The following is a 17,500-nucleotide window of genomic DNA, read 5'->3' as shown; positions in this document are numbered from 1 at the left end:
GCGGAGCTCTGGGAGAGAAATCTGCCTTTTAAAATGAAGTTGCACTGTTAATACAGTAATTACGGCAGCCCAATCAAATCCTAACGAATGCCTTTAGTCTACCGTAATTACTGTAGTAGCTAGTCTACCGTAATTACTGTAGTAGCTAGTCTACCGTAATTACTGTAGTAGCTAGTCTACCGTAATTACTGTAGTAGCTAGTCTACCGTAATTACTGTAGTAGCTAGTCTACCGTAATTACTGTAGTAGCTAGTCTACCGTAATTACTGTAGTAGCTAGTCTACTGTAATTACTGTAGTAGCTAGTCTACCGTAATTACTGTAGTAGCTAGTCTACAGTAATTACTGTAGTAGCTAGTCTACCGTAATTACTGTAGTAGCTAGTCTACTGTAATTACTGTAGTAGCTAGCCTACTGTAATTACTGTAGTAGCTAGCCTACTGTAATTACTGTAGTAGCTAGCCTACTGTAATTACTGTAGTAGCTAGTCTACCGTAATTACTGTAGTAGCTAGTCTACCGTAATTACTGTAGCAGCTAGTCTACCGTAATTACTGTAGTAGCTAGTCTACTGTAATTACTGTAGTAGCTAGCCTACTGTAATTACTGTAGCAGCTAGTCTACCGTAATTACTGTAGTAGCTAGTCTACAGTAATTACTGTAGTAGCTAGTCTACTGTAATTACTGTAGTAGCTAGCCTACTGTAATTACTGTAGTAGCAGCACAACTAAACGGCCCGATTTTGTTAAATTGCTCAATTTTGGTTGATTTGGTAATGTTCTTAGATGTTTGTGCTGATGTCATGTGTCGGTAGCTACGTAGCTAGATGGAGTCTTTATCTGGTTTATTCCTGTTTGTTGCTGAAATACGATCGGGAGGCTGCACGGGTTGTTTTATTTTGAAAAACGGAAGTTTTATTATGCCGATTCAGTGTCTGACTTCCTGTCTGGTGCAATCTGCTCTGTTGAGTTTGTCGTGAGTTGGAAACGGCTCAGTCAAAAATAGAAATGCTACCTATTGATAGCGCTGCGGTGCAGAAAGACGCTGCTGAGACGTTGCCGTGGAAACACTCTCATTGATTATAGTGTTACCGATCAGCTCCGGTGACCGCTGCCGGACCCGGTGGAAATTGGGCTTGAAGCATGAAGGCTCTGTGGTGAAAGTTTAAAGCTTAGAGGCTGAAGCACCTTAACGTTAAATAACAGAATGAGCGTTGACGTGAACACACTGCTGTTTGATGATGTGTGTGTTTAACTGTGTTTCTGGTAGTGTTGCAGTACTGTGATCGGACCAGAGGGGGCGCTGTGGTGCCGAGAGAGAGGAAGGAGAACGTAGTGTCGCAGTACTGTGGTCGGACCAGAGGGGGCGCTGTGGTGCTGAAACAGGAAGGAGAACGACCGATATCTGTCCATCCGTCGTCATCCGTCCTCTCAGGATCCTTTTTCTTTACCTTCACACCTGGAGGACAGACAGAGGAAGAGGAGGAGAAGAAGAAGTTAGACTGCAAGGAAACAACTACACTTCCCATGATGCTCAGCTGTTCCTTCCTCTGACTGCACTATACAGTTAGCTAGTTTATACTACTTTATATACAGTTAGCTAGTTTATACTACTTTATATACAGTTAGCTAGTTTATACTACTTTATATACAGTTAGCTAGTTTACACTACTTTATATACAGTTAGCTAGTTTACACTACTTTATATACAGTTAGCTAGTTTATACTACTTTATATACAGTTAGCTAGTTTACACTACTTTATATACAGTTAGCTAGTTTATACTACTTTATATACAGTTAGCTAGTTTACACTACTTTATATACAGTTAGCTAGTTTATACTACTTTATATACAGTTAGCTAGTTTATACTACTTTATATACAGTTAGCTAGTTTATACTACTTTATATACAGTTAGCTAGTTTATACTACTTTATATACAGTTAGCTAGTTTATACTACTTTATATACAGTTAGCTAGTTTACGCTACTTTATATACAGTTAGCTAGTTTACTACTTTATATACAGTTAGCTAGTTTATACTACTTTATATACAGTTAGCTAGTTTATACTACTTCATATACAGTTAGCTAGTTTATACTACTTTATATACAGTTAGCTAGTTTATACTACTTTATATACAGTTAGCTAGTTTATACTACTTTATATACAGTTAGCTAGTTTACACTACTTTATATACAGTTAGCTAGTTTATACTACTTTATATACAGTTAGCTAGTTTACACTACTTTATATACAGTTAGCTAGTTTATACTACTTTATATACAGTTAGCTAGTTTATACTACTTTATATACAGTTAGCTAGTTTATACTACTTTATATACAGTTAGCTAGTTTACACTACTTTATATACAGTTAGCTAGTTTACGCTACTTTATATACAGTTAGCTAGTTTACACTACTTTATATACAGTTAGCTAGTTTACTACTTTATATACAGTTAGCTAGTTTACACTACTTTATATACAGTTAGCTAGTTTATACTACTTTATATACAGTTAGCTAGTTTACACTACTTTATATACAGTTAGCTAGTTTACTACTTTATATACAGTTAGCTAGTTTATACTACTTTATATACAGTTAGCTAGTGTATACTACTTTAAATACAGTTAGCTAGTTTATACTACTTTATATACAGTTAGCTAGTTTATACTACTTTATATACAGTTAGCTAGTTTACACTACTTTATATACAGTTAGCTAGTTTATACTACTTTATATACAGTTAGCTAGTTTACTACTACTTTATATACAGTTAGCTAGTTTATACTACTTTATATACAGTTAGCTAGTTTACTCTACTTTATATACGGTTAGTTAGTTTACTACTTTATATACAGTTAGCTAGTTTACACTACTTTATATACAGTTAGCTAGTTTATACTACTTTATATACAGTTAGCTAGTTTACACTACTTTATATACAGTTAGCTAGTTTACTACTTTATATACAGTTAGCTAGTTTATACTACTTTATATACAGTTAGCTAGTGTATACTACTTTAAATACAGTTAGCTAGTTTATACTACTTTATATACAGTTAGCTAGTTTATACTACTTTATATACAGTTAGCTAGTTTACACTACTTTATATACAGTTAGCTAGTTTATACTACTTTATATACAGTTAGCTAGTTTATACTACTTTATATACAGTTAGCTAGTTTACTACTTTATATACAGTTAGCTAGTTTACACTACTTTATATACAGTTAGCTAGTTTACACTACTTTATATACAGTTAGCTAGTTTACACTACTTTATATACAGTTAGCTAGTTTACACTACTTTATATACAGTTAGCTAGTTTACACTACTTTATATACAGTTAGCTAGTTTATACTACTTTATATACAGTTAGCTAGTTTATACTACTTTATATACAGTTAGCTAGTTTATACTACTTTATATACAGTTAGCTAGTTTACACTACTTTATATACAGTTAGCTAGTTTATACTACTTTATATACAGTTAGCTAGTTTACTACTACTTTATATACAGTTAGCTAGTTTACTACTTTATATACAGTTAGCTAGTTTACACTACTTTATATACAGTTAGCTAGTTTACACTACTTTATATACAGTTAGCTAGTTTACACTACTTTATATACAGTTAGCTAGTTTACACTACTTTATATACAGTTAGCTAGTTTACACTACTTTATATACAGTTAGCTAGTTTATACTACTTTATATACAGTTAGCTAGTTTATACTACTTTATATACAGTTAGCTAGTTTACTCTACTTTATATACAGTTAGCTAGTTTACACTACTTTATATACAGTTAGCTAGTTTATACTACTTTATATACAGTTAGCTAGTTTATACTACTTTATATACAGTTAGCTAGTTTATACTACTTTATATACAGTTAGCTAGTTTATACTACTTTATATACAGTTAGCTAGTTTATACTACTTTATATACAGTTAGCTAGTTTATACTACTTTATATACAGTTAGCTAGTTTACACTACTTTATATACAGTTAGCTAGTTTAGTCCAGTGGTTCCCAACCTAGGGGTGGGGCCCCTAAAAGTACTCAAACTGTGCTGCAGTAAAGTAGATTGAACAATAATTAAATAATAATTTGCATCATTAAAGCTCTTGACCGTCTACGGAAGCCCTGAGGGCGAAACTGAGTGATTTTTTTTCTTTTTTTAAATCCCAGTACTACCTCTGATCTAAATTATTTCCTCTCTCGTGTCACAGCTCAGAGAATCCAGGTTATCTTTTATTCTTTCCTCTGATCTGTGAAACAGGTGATAATAAAAGGTGTTGTTGTAATACTCCTTTCAGCCACATGAGGGCAGCAGAGCGCCACCTGCTGTTATAAACTGGATGAAAGCAAAGTTAATTTATTATATAACATTATTATATACTGTCACGACTTTCCTTTGCCTATAAATATATTTTAAATAGTTATAATCTGCTCTAAACTAAAGGAAGGAGGAAACAGGAAGCAGGAGAGTCAGTGGAAATGAACCAGAGCTGCAATAGTTTATTAATTAGCAGCTTTTTCTGATAATTAAATCATAATTTTAGTTTTTTTTTAAACACATTTTCTTGTTGCAGTTTCTCAAAAACTGAGAATCTGAGTCTCGTCTGTTTCCATGACAACGGACTGAATATATTTTGGTATTTCGCTGTGAGGTTAATTAGACAAAACAAATAAATGAATTAGGTGATTAATCAGCAGATTAATTAATAATATAAATGAGTGTTAGTTGCAGCTGTGAATGAATCCGTCATAAAAACTCATTTATTTCATCTTTAATGTTTAAATCAGCTTCTACACTCAGTCATAGTTAATGTGTTTTAATTTACACTACTATAATATTACTGCTTTTATTATATATACATTCATTATTGGGCTATTTTTATGCTTTTGGCTTTTTTAAATGTATTTTTATGGATGAATGACTGAAAAATAAACACTTTATTGTATGTTTTACTGTCATATTTAACTTCTATATAGTTGTTTAGATGTTTTAACAGTTAATTTTATGATGAAATGTTTATTATATGATTTTAATCCATGTTTCACTTTGTGTGTCTTTGTTTCCTGTGATCAACTTCAGTTGTTTTTTCTTCTGTGTGAAAACATTAAAGCTTCAACTGGAAGAAACAGAACGAGAGAAACATTAATCTGATATTTCAAGATTAAAATTAAAAAGTTGGAATATTTTGAGATAAATTACAACTTTTTATTTTAAGCTTCATCCTGAAATCTCAGAGATTTATTTTTCCTCTAAAGGACGAATTCACAAAGTTTCACTAAAGCAGCAAAACACCAGCTTCCTGTCAGAGTGTTTAATGATTCCTCCTTTTAGTACTGAGCATCAGATCCTTCATCATGTTAACAGGAAGTGATCGAGGACTCAGTCCTCCTTCTACTACTAATAATAATACTACATAAAGTACTACTACTACTACTCCATAAAGTACTACTACTACTACTACTCTATAAAGTACTACTACTCTACAAAGTACTACTAGTACTACTACTCTATAAAGTACTACTACTCTATAAAGTACTACTACTCTATAAAGTACTACTACTAGTACTACTACTCTATAAAGTACTACTATTATAAATCTGACTGCTCCTTTAATATTTAATATTTAATATTTAACAGAAACTTTAAATTAAGACAAACTCAGAGTGCTTTGAATCATTTCCTGTTTATATAAAACTTTACCAAAGGAAGTATTTACATGTTCAGAGGCATCGGTACAAGTCAAGTGCAAACTAACACAGTCCAGACAGGAAGAGGAAGTCTAAAACCACAACTACAAAATAAAAGCATCCTTTGTTTCGTCTGCAGAGAAACGAACAGGAAGCTTTTATTAGTTACGGCCAGCAGGGGGCGCTCCAGACCGCCAGCTGAAATCTGCTCAGGAGGAAATAAACTAGAGGAATCCAGTTTATTATAAATTAAACTATTAAACTGGATTTAATTTATTTTAATGTAAATATTCTGAATTTTGACAAAAGAAAGAATCAAAAACACCAAAAAAGAAAAAGAGAATAAATCAGATTTCATTCTGAGCTGAACTTAAACGTCCCTTTTTATTAGTTTTATAATATTTGGTTTAAGTATGGAAGCCCAAAGCGGCCAAAAGTACTTTTTAATTTATTTTATTTTATTCTTTAGTGTTATCTGATGATGCTGAGTTAATTATCTCATTATTAAAAAGGTAAGAAGATTAAAAATGAGTCAGTTTCTGGAGGAAGTAGAGATAATTATCATTAAACATTAAAACAGAAGAACAACTTTTATTTTCTCGAGACAAAATCCTGCAAAGAAACTTTTTTTCTTTCTTGTAAAAATTAAAATATAAAAAGTTTTTACAAGAAAAAAGAATAAAGTATCTTCAGCAAGAGTCAAATGTGATGATGTTTGATCCTGATATAACAGATTAGTGCTTTTATTTTCTCATTATTAATTAAATAAATGTATCATGAGGATAATAATCTGATTTTATTCGTATTGGCGGCTCGTAACTTCCGTAATTACCTCCAGAAAACTAACAATTTTTATCTCCTTTAAATAATGAGACACTTCCTGTTGGTGATAATTAACTTACAACTTCAGATTAAAAGGATTTAAAATTAAATAAAAATAAAATAAAAAGCATCTTTGGCTTCTTTTGACTTCCGTACCAAAGGTCTGGAGCGACCGGCTGAGTTTCCTCTTCGCTCAACGACTGAAAACAAAAAAAGATGAAAAAAAAACCCTTTCAAAATAAAACCCCCCAAAAACAACATTAAATAAAAACAAACATATTATATTAATTTATATTTTTTGGAGTTCTTCAAACTTCAAACACGACTTCTGGGCTTTTTTTTTCCTTCTTTACAAAAAAAAAAACACAAAAAAAAAAGAAGAAAAAAGACATTTAGTTGTTTTTTGTTCTCTTTTCACAGTTTGATTGATTTTTGAGATTTCTGACAAACCGTCTTTGAGTCTTTAAGTTTGATTGAGATGAAAATTAAATGAAAAAATACATTTTATAGAGTTTTTTTTACACTTTGGGAGAAAAATGTTTAGTTTTTTTTAGTTTTTTTTGTCTCTTCCTCGTCCCTACGGCGGCTAAAAGACGACTTTACTCCGCTCTGAGATCAGCTTCATACGGAAGGTCAAGCAGGAAGTCTTTTATTTTGGTAAATATTACAGATAACATTGAAAACACAGATTTCTTTTGACTATTATTGTGGAGAAAATGTTTTTAATAATTACTGATTTTCTTCTAAGGTCTCAACCAGAGTGAGATTTTAATTCTTAAAACGTCAAAATTATTTATTTTATTTTATTTTGTAAGAGTTCGTCGTCGTTTCCCTTTGATTGTAAATGTCGTCATGATCGCATCAAATATTTAAATTTCATCTCCAGTAAACAAGTTTCTTTTTATGATAATTAATGAACAATCTGGTGTTTAATAAATGACTTCAGTAACAATTTAAGCACAATATAAACTAAAATAATAAATAACTTTATGGAAATCTAAGGTGTTTTTGTCTCATTATTTGTTCAAAACAGCAAAAAATCCAAAACGCTGAAGTTTATATTTTATAAGAATCATTTCTATCATTTTTAGGGTTTGTTTGTTTGACAGAAAATATAAAAATTAGGATTTATTGATGTTTTATTCTCTTTACTTTGTTGTTCTACTGAGTTTTTTTGTCCTCCACCTGCTCTGAATGTTTAAGGACTATAATAATAATAATAATAATAATAATAATAATAATAATAATAATAATAATAATAATAATAATAATCATCATTTCAGGGTTTGTTTAATTAATAAAAACAAGGTAAAAGAGTTTTTTTGATTGTCTGAGAAACAAAAAAATGAAACTTTTGAGTATTTATGACGGACTTTTAGATTATTTTCTGTCATTTTACAGAAAAAAAAAAACAGAAATGAATTCAGAAAGTAAACGTGCAGGTTAATAGTTAGTTTCAGCTCTGATGTGGAGCCAATATTAATATTATAGGAAATAAAGTCTTTATCATATCAGTTTATAATGTGCTTTAAGTTTTAACAAACCAGATTTAAATTAATTAAATGACCACAGACTAATTGCTGGATTCCTGCAGCGATGAGGAGACCAACCCCCCCCCCCCCAAAAAAACCCCCCAAATATTTTCCTCCCAAAGTGAAACAGCAACGAAGCAGCGTAACGAACAAAAACCCAAAAAACCACAAACACACAACTTCCCTCGCTCCGACAGAAATAATATAAACATTCAGGACGCCATCTTTAACGAGGCGGCTCCATCAGGACGCCATCTTTAACGAGGCGGCTGCAACAGGACGCCATCTTTAACGAGGTGGCTCCATCAGGACGCCATCTTTAACGAGGCGGCTCCATCAGGACGCCATCTTTAACGAGGCGGCTCCAACAGGACGCCATCTTTAACGAGGCGGCTCCATCAGGACGCCATCTTTAACGAGGCGGCTGCAGCAGGGCGCCATCTTTAACGAGGCGTCTGCAGCAGGACGCCATCTTTAACGAGGCGGCTCCAACAGGACGCCATCTTTAACGAGGCGGCTCCATCAGGACGCCATCTTTAACGAGGCGGCTGCAGCAGGACGCCATCTTTAACGAGGCGGCTCCATCAGGACGCCATCTTTAACGAGGCAGCTGCAGCAGGACGCCATCTTTAACGAGGCGGCTCCATCAGGACGCCATCTTTAACGAGGCGGCTGCAACAGGACGCCATCTTTAACGAGGCGGCTGCATCAGGACGCCATCTTTAACGAGGCGGCTGCAGCAGGACGCCATCTTTAACGAGGCGGTACCAGCAGGACGCCATCTTTAACGAGGCGGCTCCATCAGGACGCCATCTTTAACGAGGCGGCTCCATCAGGACACATTTGGTGAGAAGGACATTATAATAATATTATGATTCTTTAATAATTACAATAAAAAAAGGAGGTGCTCCAATCAACGAGCACATTCATACTCCCCCCCCCACCCTTCGTCTCCACTCCAGTCGTCATGGCGACCGACCAGAGACTTTTTCTCTTTTTTTTTTGTCGACCCTCGAAAACCCCGAACAAAGAAACTAGTCATGGTGTTTGTTTCTGTGACTGTACACGGCTAACTGTACACACCTTCGTCATCGTCATCATCGTTTTATGGCTTCTGTACAGATGAAGAAGAAAAAAAGGCACCGAACACAACGACCCCCCGCCCCCGCCTCAACCCAGGGACGCGACCTTTGACCTCAGACATGTTTTCACTGTGCAGCGCCGAAAAAACATCGCAAATATTTAGACGTTAAAAGACCGAGAACGAGCGATCGGCTGTAATTTGTAATAATCAGCAGCAAAGAGTTAAATCATAGATTAATCTAATGAGACGCCATCTTTAACGAGGCGGCTCCATCAGGACGCCATCTTTAACGAGGCGGCTGCAGCAGGTAGCCATCTTTAACGAGGCGGCTGCAGCAGGTAGCCATCTTTAACGAGGCGGCTCCATCAGGACGCCATCTTTAACGAGGCGGCTGCAGCAGGTAGCCATCTTTAACGAGGCGGCTCCATCAGGACGCCATCTTTAACGAGGCGGCTGCAGCAGGTAGCCATCTTTAACGAGGCGGCTGCAGCAGGTAGCCATCTTTAACGAGGCGGCTCCATCAGGACGCCATCTTTAACGAGGCGGCTGCAGCAGGTAGCCATCTTTAACGAGGCGGCTCCATCAGGACGCCATCTTTAACGAGGCGGCTGCAGCAGGTAGCCATCTTTAACGAGGCGGCTCCATCAGGACGCCATCTTTAACGAGGCGGCTGCAGCAGGTAGCCATCTTTAACGAGGCACCTCCATCAGGACGCCATCAGTGAATATGTTATATCTGATATTCATACTTTTATTTTGAAAATCTAAAGAGTTTGGATATTTTCTGCTTTTTCTTTTTTTATTTCAGGAGCTTCGGATTTAAAAAAAAAACAATCAATCAATTAACTAATAAAACTGATCAGTAAATCTTTGCTGCCTTATTGATGATGATGATGATGATGATGATGATGATGTCATGAAGCTTCATTCGATCCCGTCGACGCTGCACAGTGAAAACATCCGATCCGATCAGAGACTGCAGATTATTGATTGGTATTGATCTGAATTGATTTCCAGCAGGAGCAATAATCAATAATCAATAATCAATATATTATCTATAATCAGCTATAAAGGCTTTTTCTCTCTTTTCATTCATTTCATTTTTTTTTTTTAAGTAAAGAAAAAAGTTTTAAGGCAGAAAAGGCGAAAAAAATAAAACACAGGAAACACAGAGAGAGAGAGCTCCTTCCTCCTCCTCCCTCCTCCTTCTCCTCCTCTTCCTCCTCCTCTTCCTCTTCCTCCTCCTCTTCCTCTTGTTGTGCTTTGAGCTGTTAGTCTGTGATGTGGACGGCAGAGGAAGGAGACGCGTCGCCTCCCTGAGCTCTGAGGCAAGAGGAGGAGGAGAGAGGAGAGATGTTAGTGTTTGAGAAGAAAGAGGAAGGAGAGAGGAAAGAGGAGGAGGAGAAGAGAGGAGGAGGAGGGAGGAAGAGTCAACCTTCATCTCCTCCTCTTCCTCTTCCTCCTCCTGCTTCTCCTTAGAGGAAGTTTAACCAACAGAAGCAGACAGTTAAGAGTTAAAGCAGGAGAAGTGAGGAGTCGGTCTCTGCTCTCCTCTGCGTCAGCGTCAGGTTGGAGGAGGCGGTCGACTCCTCCTGCTCCTCCTCTTCATCACAGGAGGAGGAAACAGGAGGCGAGGAGGTGCTTTTGTTTTAATATATATATATATAGTTCAAGAGGCTGTGATGGAGAGCAGAGATGAGTTTTGAGTTGGAGGAGTGAAATAAAGCTGCTCCTCCTCCTCCTCCTCCTCCTCCTCCTGTTGTTGTTTCTCCTCCTCCGTCAGTCTTTAGGTCTCTGAGTTTGGAGCTCAGGAGGAGAAATTAGGAGGAGGTGTTTGTTCAGGAATAAGTGAGGAGGAGGTGAGGAGGTCCAGGAGGTGTGGAGAAGATCTGCAGGAGGAAATTAGGAGGAAAGGAGGGAAAGGAGGAGGTGAGGAAGATGTGAGGAGGTTTAGGAGGAAGTGAGGAAGATGTGAGGAGGTTTAGGAGGAGGTGAGGAGTCTTGGGAGGAGGTGAGGAGTCTTTGGAGGAGGTGAGGAGTTAAAAAGGAGGTGAGGAGTCTTGGGAGGAGGTGAGGAGTCTTTGGAGGAGGTGAGGAGTTAAAAAGGAGGTGAGGAGTCTTGGGAGGAGGTGAGGAGTTAAAAAGGAAGTGAGGAGTATTGGGAGGAGGTGAGGAGTTAAAAAGGAAGTGAGGAGTATTGGGAGGAGGTGAGGAGTTAAAAAGGAAGTGAGGAGTCTTGGGAGGAGGTGAGGAGTCTTGGGAGGAGGTGTAGAAGAGATCCTTAGAAGGAAATGAGGAGGAGGCTCAGAGAATCACAGGAGGAGGTCGAGTGAAGCAGGAGTCAGGAGGAGGTGCAGAGCGAGCAGCAGATGAACCTCAGCGATAGTTTTAACCCCACTGACAGCAGACAGGAAGTGAGAGAGGAAGAGGAGCAAGAGGAGGAGCGGGGGGAGGAGTCACTTCACCAGCACTGACTTTGGAAGGAACGCCTCCATCTCGGCGCCTCGCTCCGCCCCGGCCGCCGTCGCCGAGGAAACCGAGGAGGAGGAGGCGCCCGGCGACGAGGAGCCGCCGGCCGCTTTGGGGAGGCTGTACATGTAGACGGCGCCGATCACAAGCCCCGCCCCCGCCGTGAACATCAGGTCGACGTGGAAACCGAACAGGTAGATGGACGTCACCGTGGAGACGATGATGGAGAAGGACGTGGCGAAGCCCTTCAGGATGTTGTCGGCGTACTTGACGACGACGGCGACCAGCAGGCCGCCGAACGCCTGGTTGAAGATGACGCACCACACCATGCCGGTGTAGCCGAACAGGAAGCCGTGCTCGGCGATGGCGGCGCCGTCGTTCCACCACATTCCCAGCATGCCGAGCGCCATGCCGAACAGGCCCAGCTGCACGTTGCGGAGCCACACGGACGCGGAGCTGCCCTTCAGGATCTTCTCGAAGTAGACGCCGGCGAAGCCCGACGACATGCAGCTGATCACCACGGCAACCAGCCCAACCGTGTAGTTCTGGGAGGAGCTGTCCGAAACCGACGCTTCCTTGTTCCCTTCCTGCTGCACCTGAGAGGAGATCAATACATCAATACATCAATGACCTGAACTATTACAGACAGGTGAGCTGAAAGGGGCGGGGCTTAGATGATTGACAGGTGAGCTAGAAGGGGCGGGGCTTAGATGATTGACAGGTGAGATGAAGATGATTGACAGGTGAGTTGGAAGGGGCGGGGCTTAGATGCTTGACAGGTGAGATGAAGGAGACAGACAGGTGAGATGAAGATGAAGGTGATTGACAGGTGAGAAGAAGGTGATTGACAGGTGAGCTGGAAGGGGCGGGGCTTAGATGATTGACAGGTGAGATGGAAGATGATTGACAGGTGATATGAAGCAGACAGACAGTTAACCTAACTATGATTGACAGTTGAGCTGGAAAGGGGGTGGGGCTTAGATGATAGACAGGTGAGCTGGAAGGGGGCGGGGCTTACCTGGACGATGGCGACGCCGCCGAATAGCAGCAGCAGAGAGATCCACTGAACTCTGGACAGAGATTTCCTCAACATCATCACACTGAACAGAGCCGTGGTGAGGATCTTCAGCTGATACGTCACCTGAGAGAGAGAGAGAGGAATCAATCAATGGATCAATCAATCACTCACAGGAAGGAAGGAAGGAAGGAAAGAAGGAAGGAAGGAAGAAAGGAAGGAAGGAAGGAAGAAGGAAGGGAGGAAGAAGGGAGAAAAGGAGGAAGGAAGGAAGGAAGGAAGAAGGAAGAAAAGGAAAAAGGAAGGAAGGAAGGAAGGAAGAAGGAAGGGAGGAAGAAGGAAGAAAAGGAGGAAGGAAGGAAGTAAGGAAAGGAGGAAGGGAGGGAGGAGGACAGAAGAAAAAGGAAGGAAGGAAGGAAGGAAGGAAGGAAGGAAGGAAGGAGAGAGGAAGGAAGGAAGGAACAGTCAAACCAGACGGGGTCAATTTGACCCGGGAGGACGACACAAAGGTTAAAAGGTGGAGGAGGCTCGGAGAATCACAGGAAGAGGTCAGGAGTCAGGAGTCAGGAGGAGGTGAGGAGTTAAAAAGGAGGTGAGAAGTCTTGGGAGGAGGTGAGGAGTTAAAAAGGAGGTGAGGAGTTAAAAAGGAGGTGAGGAGTCTTGGGAGGAGGTGAGGAGTTAAAAAGGAGGTGAGGAGTCTTGGGAGGAGGTGAGGAGTTAAAAAGGAGGTGAGGAGTCTTGGGAGGAGGTGAGGAGTTAAAAAGGAGGTGAGGAGTCTTGGGAGGAGGTGAGGAGTCAGGAGGAGGTGAGGAGTCTTGGGAGGAGGTGAGGAGTCAGGAGGAGGTGAGGAGTCTGGAGGAGGTGTGGAGTCAGGAGGAGGTGAGGAGTTAGGAGGAGGTGAGGAGTCAGGAGGAGGTGAGGAGTCTGGAGGAGGTGAGGAGTCAGGAGGAGGTGAGGAGTCAGGAAGAGGTGAGGAGGAGGTGAGGAGTCAGGAGGAGGTGAGGAGTCAGGAGGAGGTGAGGAGGAGGTGAGGAGTCAGGAGGAGGTGAGGAGTCAGGAGGAGGTGAGGAGTCAGGAGGAGGTGAGGAGGAGTCAGGAGGAGTCAGGAGGAGGCGGGACTTACCTGGAAGGTGGCGGCCGGCAGGTTGGAGATGGCGACGTACTGCAGGTTGTTCTGCAGCGTGTAGATGAGAGACGGGACGGCGAGTTTCAGAGTGTCTTTATACTGAAACACGATGGAGTCAAGCAGGAAGGAAGCCGTCTCCTTCACACTGACTGTAGAGACACACACACACACACACACACACACACACACACACACACAGAGAGAGAGACACAGACACACACACACACACACACACACACACACACACACACAGAGAGAGACACACACACACACACAGACACAGAGAGAGAGACACACACACACACACACACAGAGAGAGAGAGACACACACACACACAGAAGATATTAAAACTAACTTTTACATTGATTCTGTTTCAGTTTTAATTAACCCTCCTGTCATCCTTGAGTCAAGGTAGGAAGGAAGGAAGGAAGGAAGGAAGGAAGGAAAGGAGGGAAGGAAGGAAAGGAGGGAGAGAAGAAGGAAGGAAGAAGGAAGGAAAGGAGGGAGGTAGGGAGGAAGGAAAGGAGGGAGAAAAAAGGAAGGAAAGGAGGGAGGGAGGGAGGGAAGGAGGAAGGAAGGAAGGGAGGGAGGCAGGAAAGAAGGGAGGGAGGGAGGGAGGGAGGGAGGAAGGAAGGGAGGAAGAAGGAAGGGAAGGAGGGAGGAAGAAGGAAGGAAGGGAGGAAGAAGGAAGGAAAGGATGGAAGGGAGGGAGGAATGATGGAAAGGAGGGAGGGAGGAAGGATGGAAGGAAAGAAAAGAGGGAGGGAGGGAGGGAGGAAGGGAGGAAGGAAGGAAGAAGGAAGGAAGGGAGGAAAGGAGGGAGGGAGGAATGATGGAAAGGAGGGAGGGAGGAAGGGAGGAAGAAAGGAAAACTGAAAACTTAAATGTAATTAGAAAAAAACCCATCTTGTATCATAATTTTGGTTAAAAACTACAATACCCATGATCCTCAGCTGCTGTTGCTATGGAGAAGAAGCCAGTCAGACATCGCCACGGTAACCGGATTGATCATAAAAAAACCTGGCGTTTAATTGAGTTTAATGTTTAGCTTCATTGATGTTTGTGGAGCTCTGTGATTGGACGGTTGTTACACAGATGCATCATGGGAGTCGTAGTTCACTTCTCTTCTTCATGTTTCTATGCCGACAGACTTAAGCTCTAATATATGTTACTGTGTGTGTGTGTGTTACTGTGTGTGTGTTACTGTGTGTGTATATATGTATGTGTGTGTTACTGTGTGTGTTACTGTGTGTGTTACTGTGTGTGTTACTGTGTGTGTGTATGTATGTGTGTTACTGTGTGTGTGTGTGTGTGTGTGTGTGTGTGTGTATATATGTGTTACTGTGTGTGTGTGTATATATGTGTTACTATGTGTGTATATCTGTGTGTGTGTGTTACTGTGTGTGTATATATGTGTATGTGTGTGTGTGTGTGTGTGTGTGTGGTGTTACTGTGTGTGTGTGTATATATGTGTGTGTATATGTGTGTTACTGTGTGTGTGTATATATGTGTGTGTTACTGTGTGTGTGTTACTGTGTGTGTGTATATATGTGTGTGTTACTGTGTGTGTGTTACTGTGTGTGTGTATATATGTGTGTGTTACTGTGTGTGTGTTACTGTGTGTGTATGTATGTGTGTGTTACTATGTGTGTATGTATATATGTGTGTGTTACTGTGTGTGTTACTATGTGTGTATACATGTGTGTGTGTATGTGTGTGTATATGTGTGTGTCTATTACTGATTTATACATTTTTATATAAAGTGAATAATAAAACTTTAACCCCCCCCCCCCCCCCCCCCCCGCTCAGACGGAGACGGAGACTCACACTTCTTCTGCAGCAGGATGATGAGCAGACACGTGACGACCTTCAGGATCTCCGCCATGACGACGGCCGACGTGGTGAAGAAGCGGTCGCCTGGCAACGTGCGGACGTATCGGATGCTGAGGATGAGCGACGCATTCTGGACCACGAGCACGGCCAGACTGATGTACTTCAACTTCCTGTTAGCTGTGGAATATAAATATATAACTTTATACACTTTAAAACATTAACTAACATCAAACAGCTGATGACCGGAGGATGAAAACTAGTCTTTGAGGTTAATTCTGGTTTAACCCTTAAACAGACAACGTGCACCAGGAGATACACACTCTTTAACCTTCCTGTTGTCCTCCTGGGTCCTTCCTCTGTCCTTCCTACCTCCCTTCCTCCCTTCCTCCCTTCCTTCCTTCCTTCATCTGTCCTTCATCTGTCCTTCCTTCCTTCCTTCCTTCCTCAGATCTAAGTTCAGGTGTTAGGGTAAATGTTCCCTCCTTCTGTCCTTTCTTCCTTCCTTCATCTGTCCTTCCTTTCTTTCTTCCTTCCTTCCTCCCTCCCTCCCTTCCTTCCTCCCTCATTTCCTTCCTTCTTCCTCCCTCCCTCCTTTCCTTCCTTCTTCCCTCCTTTCCTTCCTACCTTCCTTCCTTCCTCCCTCCCTCCTTCCTTTCCTTCCTTCTTCCTCCCTTGCTTCCCTTCCTTCCTCCTTTCCTTCCTTCCTCCCTCCCTCCTTTCCTTCCTTCTTCCCTCCTTTCCTTCCTTCCTTCCTCCCTCCTTCCTTTCCTTCCTTCTTCCTCCCTTGCTTCCCTTCCTTCCTCCTTTCCTTCCTCCTTTCCTTCCTTCTTCCCTCCTTTCCTTCCTACCTTCCTTTGTCCTTCCTTCCTTCCCTCCTTCCTCAGATCTAAGTTCAGCTGTTAGGGTAAATGTTCCCTCCTTCTGTCCTTTCTTCCTTCCTTCATCTGTCCTTCCTTTCTTTCTTTCTTCCTTCCTTCCTCCCTCCCTCCTTCCTTTCCTTCCTTCCTTCCCTTCCTCCCTCCTTTCCTTCCTACCTTCCTTCCTTCCTCCCTCCTTCCTTTCCTTCCTTCTTCCTCCCTTGCTTCCCTTCCTTCCTCCTTTCCTTCCTTCTTCCCTCCTTTCCTTCCTACCTTCCTTTGTCCTTCCTTCCTTCCTTCCTTCCTCAGATCTAAGTTTAGCTGTTAGAGTAAATGTTCCCTCCTTCTGTCCTTTCTTCCTTCCTTCATCTGTCCTTCCTTTCTTTCTTCCTTCCTTCCTCCCTCCCTCCCTTCCTTCCTCCCTCATTTCCTTCCTTCTTCCTCCCTCCCTTCCTTCCCTTCCTCCCTCCTTTCCTTCCTTCTTCCCTCCTTTCCTTCCTACCTTCCTTCCTTCCTACCTCCTTCCTTTCCTTCCTTCTTCCTCCCTTGCTTCCCTTCCTTCCTCCTTTCCTTCCTTCTTCCCTCCTTTCCTTCCTTCCTTCCCTCCTTCCTTTCTTTCTTCCTTCCTTCCTCCCTCATTTCCTTCCTTCTTCCTCCCTCCTTCCTTCTTCCTCCCTTCCTTCCCTTCCTCCCTCCTTTCCTTCCTTCTTCCCTCCTTTCCTTCCTACCTTCCTTCCTTCTTCCCTCCTTTCCTTCCTTCCTTCCTTCCTTCCTTCCTTCCTTCCTTCCTTCCTCCCTTCCTCAGATCTAAGTTCAGCTGTTAGGGTAAATGTTCCCTCCTTCTGTCCTTTCTTCCTTCCTTCATCTGTCCTTCCTTTCTTTCTTCCTCCCTTCCTTCCTCCCTCATTTCCTTCCTTCTTCCTCCCTCCTTCCTTTCCTTCCTTCTTCCTCCCTTCCTTCCCTTCCTCCCTCCTTCCCTTCCTTCCTCCTTTCCTTCCTTCTTCCCTCCTTTCCTTCCTACCTTCCTCCCTCCTTTCCTTCCTT

The 17,500-nt window shown here is 41.2% G+C and overlaps 1 protein-coding gene across 2 annotated transcripts in view; it reads right to left on the bottom strand.

Annotated features, from left to right (window-relative positions):
• Positions 1-1,282: 1,282 nt before the first annotated feature.
• Positions 1,283-17,500, bottom strand: part of slc35a2 (solute carrier family 35 member 2) — a 19,888-nt gene continuing 3,670 nt past the window's right edge. The window contains exons 2-7 of one of the 2 annotated variants that reach the window (XM_053318223.1): positions 15,594-15,776; positions 13,763-13,914; positions 12,643-12,765; positions 11,631-12,220; positions 1,410-1,456; positions 1,283-1,309 (exon numbers count right to left, since the gene is read on the bottom strand). In XM_053318223.1, the coding sequence (XP_053174198.1) occupies positions 1,429-1,456; positions 11,631-12,220; positions 12,643-12,765; positions 13,763-13,914; positions 15,594-15,776 (1,076 nt within the window). In that variant the 3' untranslated portion in view covers positions 1,283-1,309; positions 1,410-1,428. Of the gene's footprint in view, positions 1,310-1,409; positions 1,457-10,393; positions 10,479-11,630; positions 12,221-12,642; positions 12,766-13,762; positions 13,915-15,593; positions 15,777-17,500 lie in introns of those variants that run through there. The other variant, XM_053318222.1, reaches the window with a different exon arrangement.

Source organism: Scomber japonicus, chromosome 4 (genome assembly GCF_027409825.1).
Source record: "Scomber japonicus isolate fScoJap1 chromosome 4, fScoJap1.pri, whole genome shotgun sequence".
Lineage (NCBI taxonomy): Eukaryota > Metazoa > Chordata > Actinopteri > Scombriformes > Scombridae > Scomber > Scomber japonicus.
This window is presented reverse-complemented; position numbering and strand designations above follow the sequence as displayed.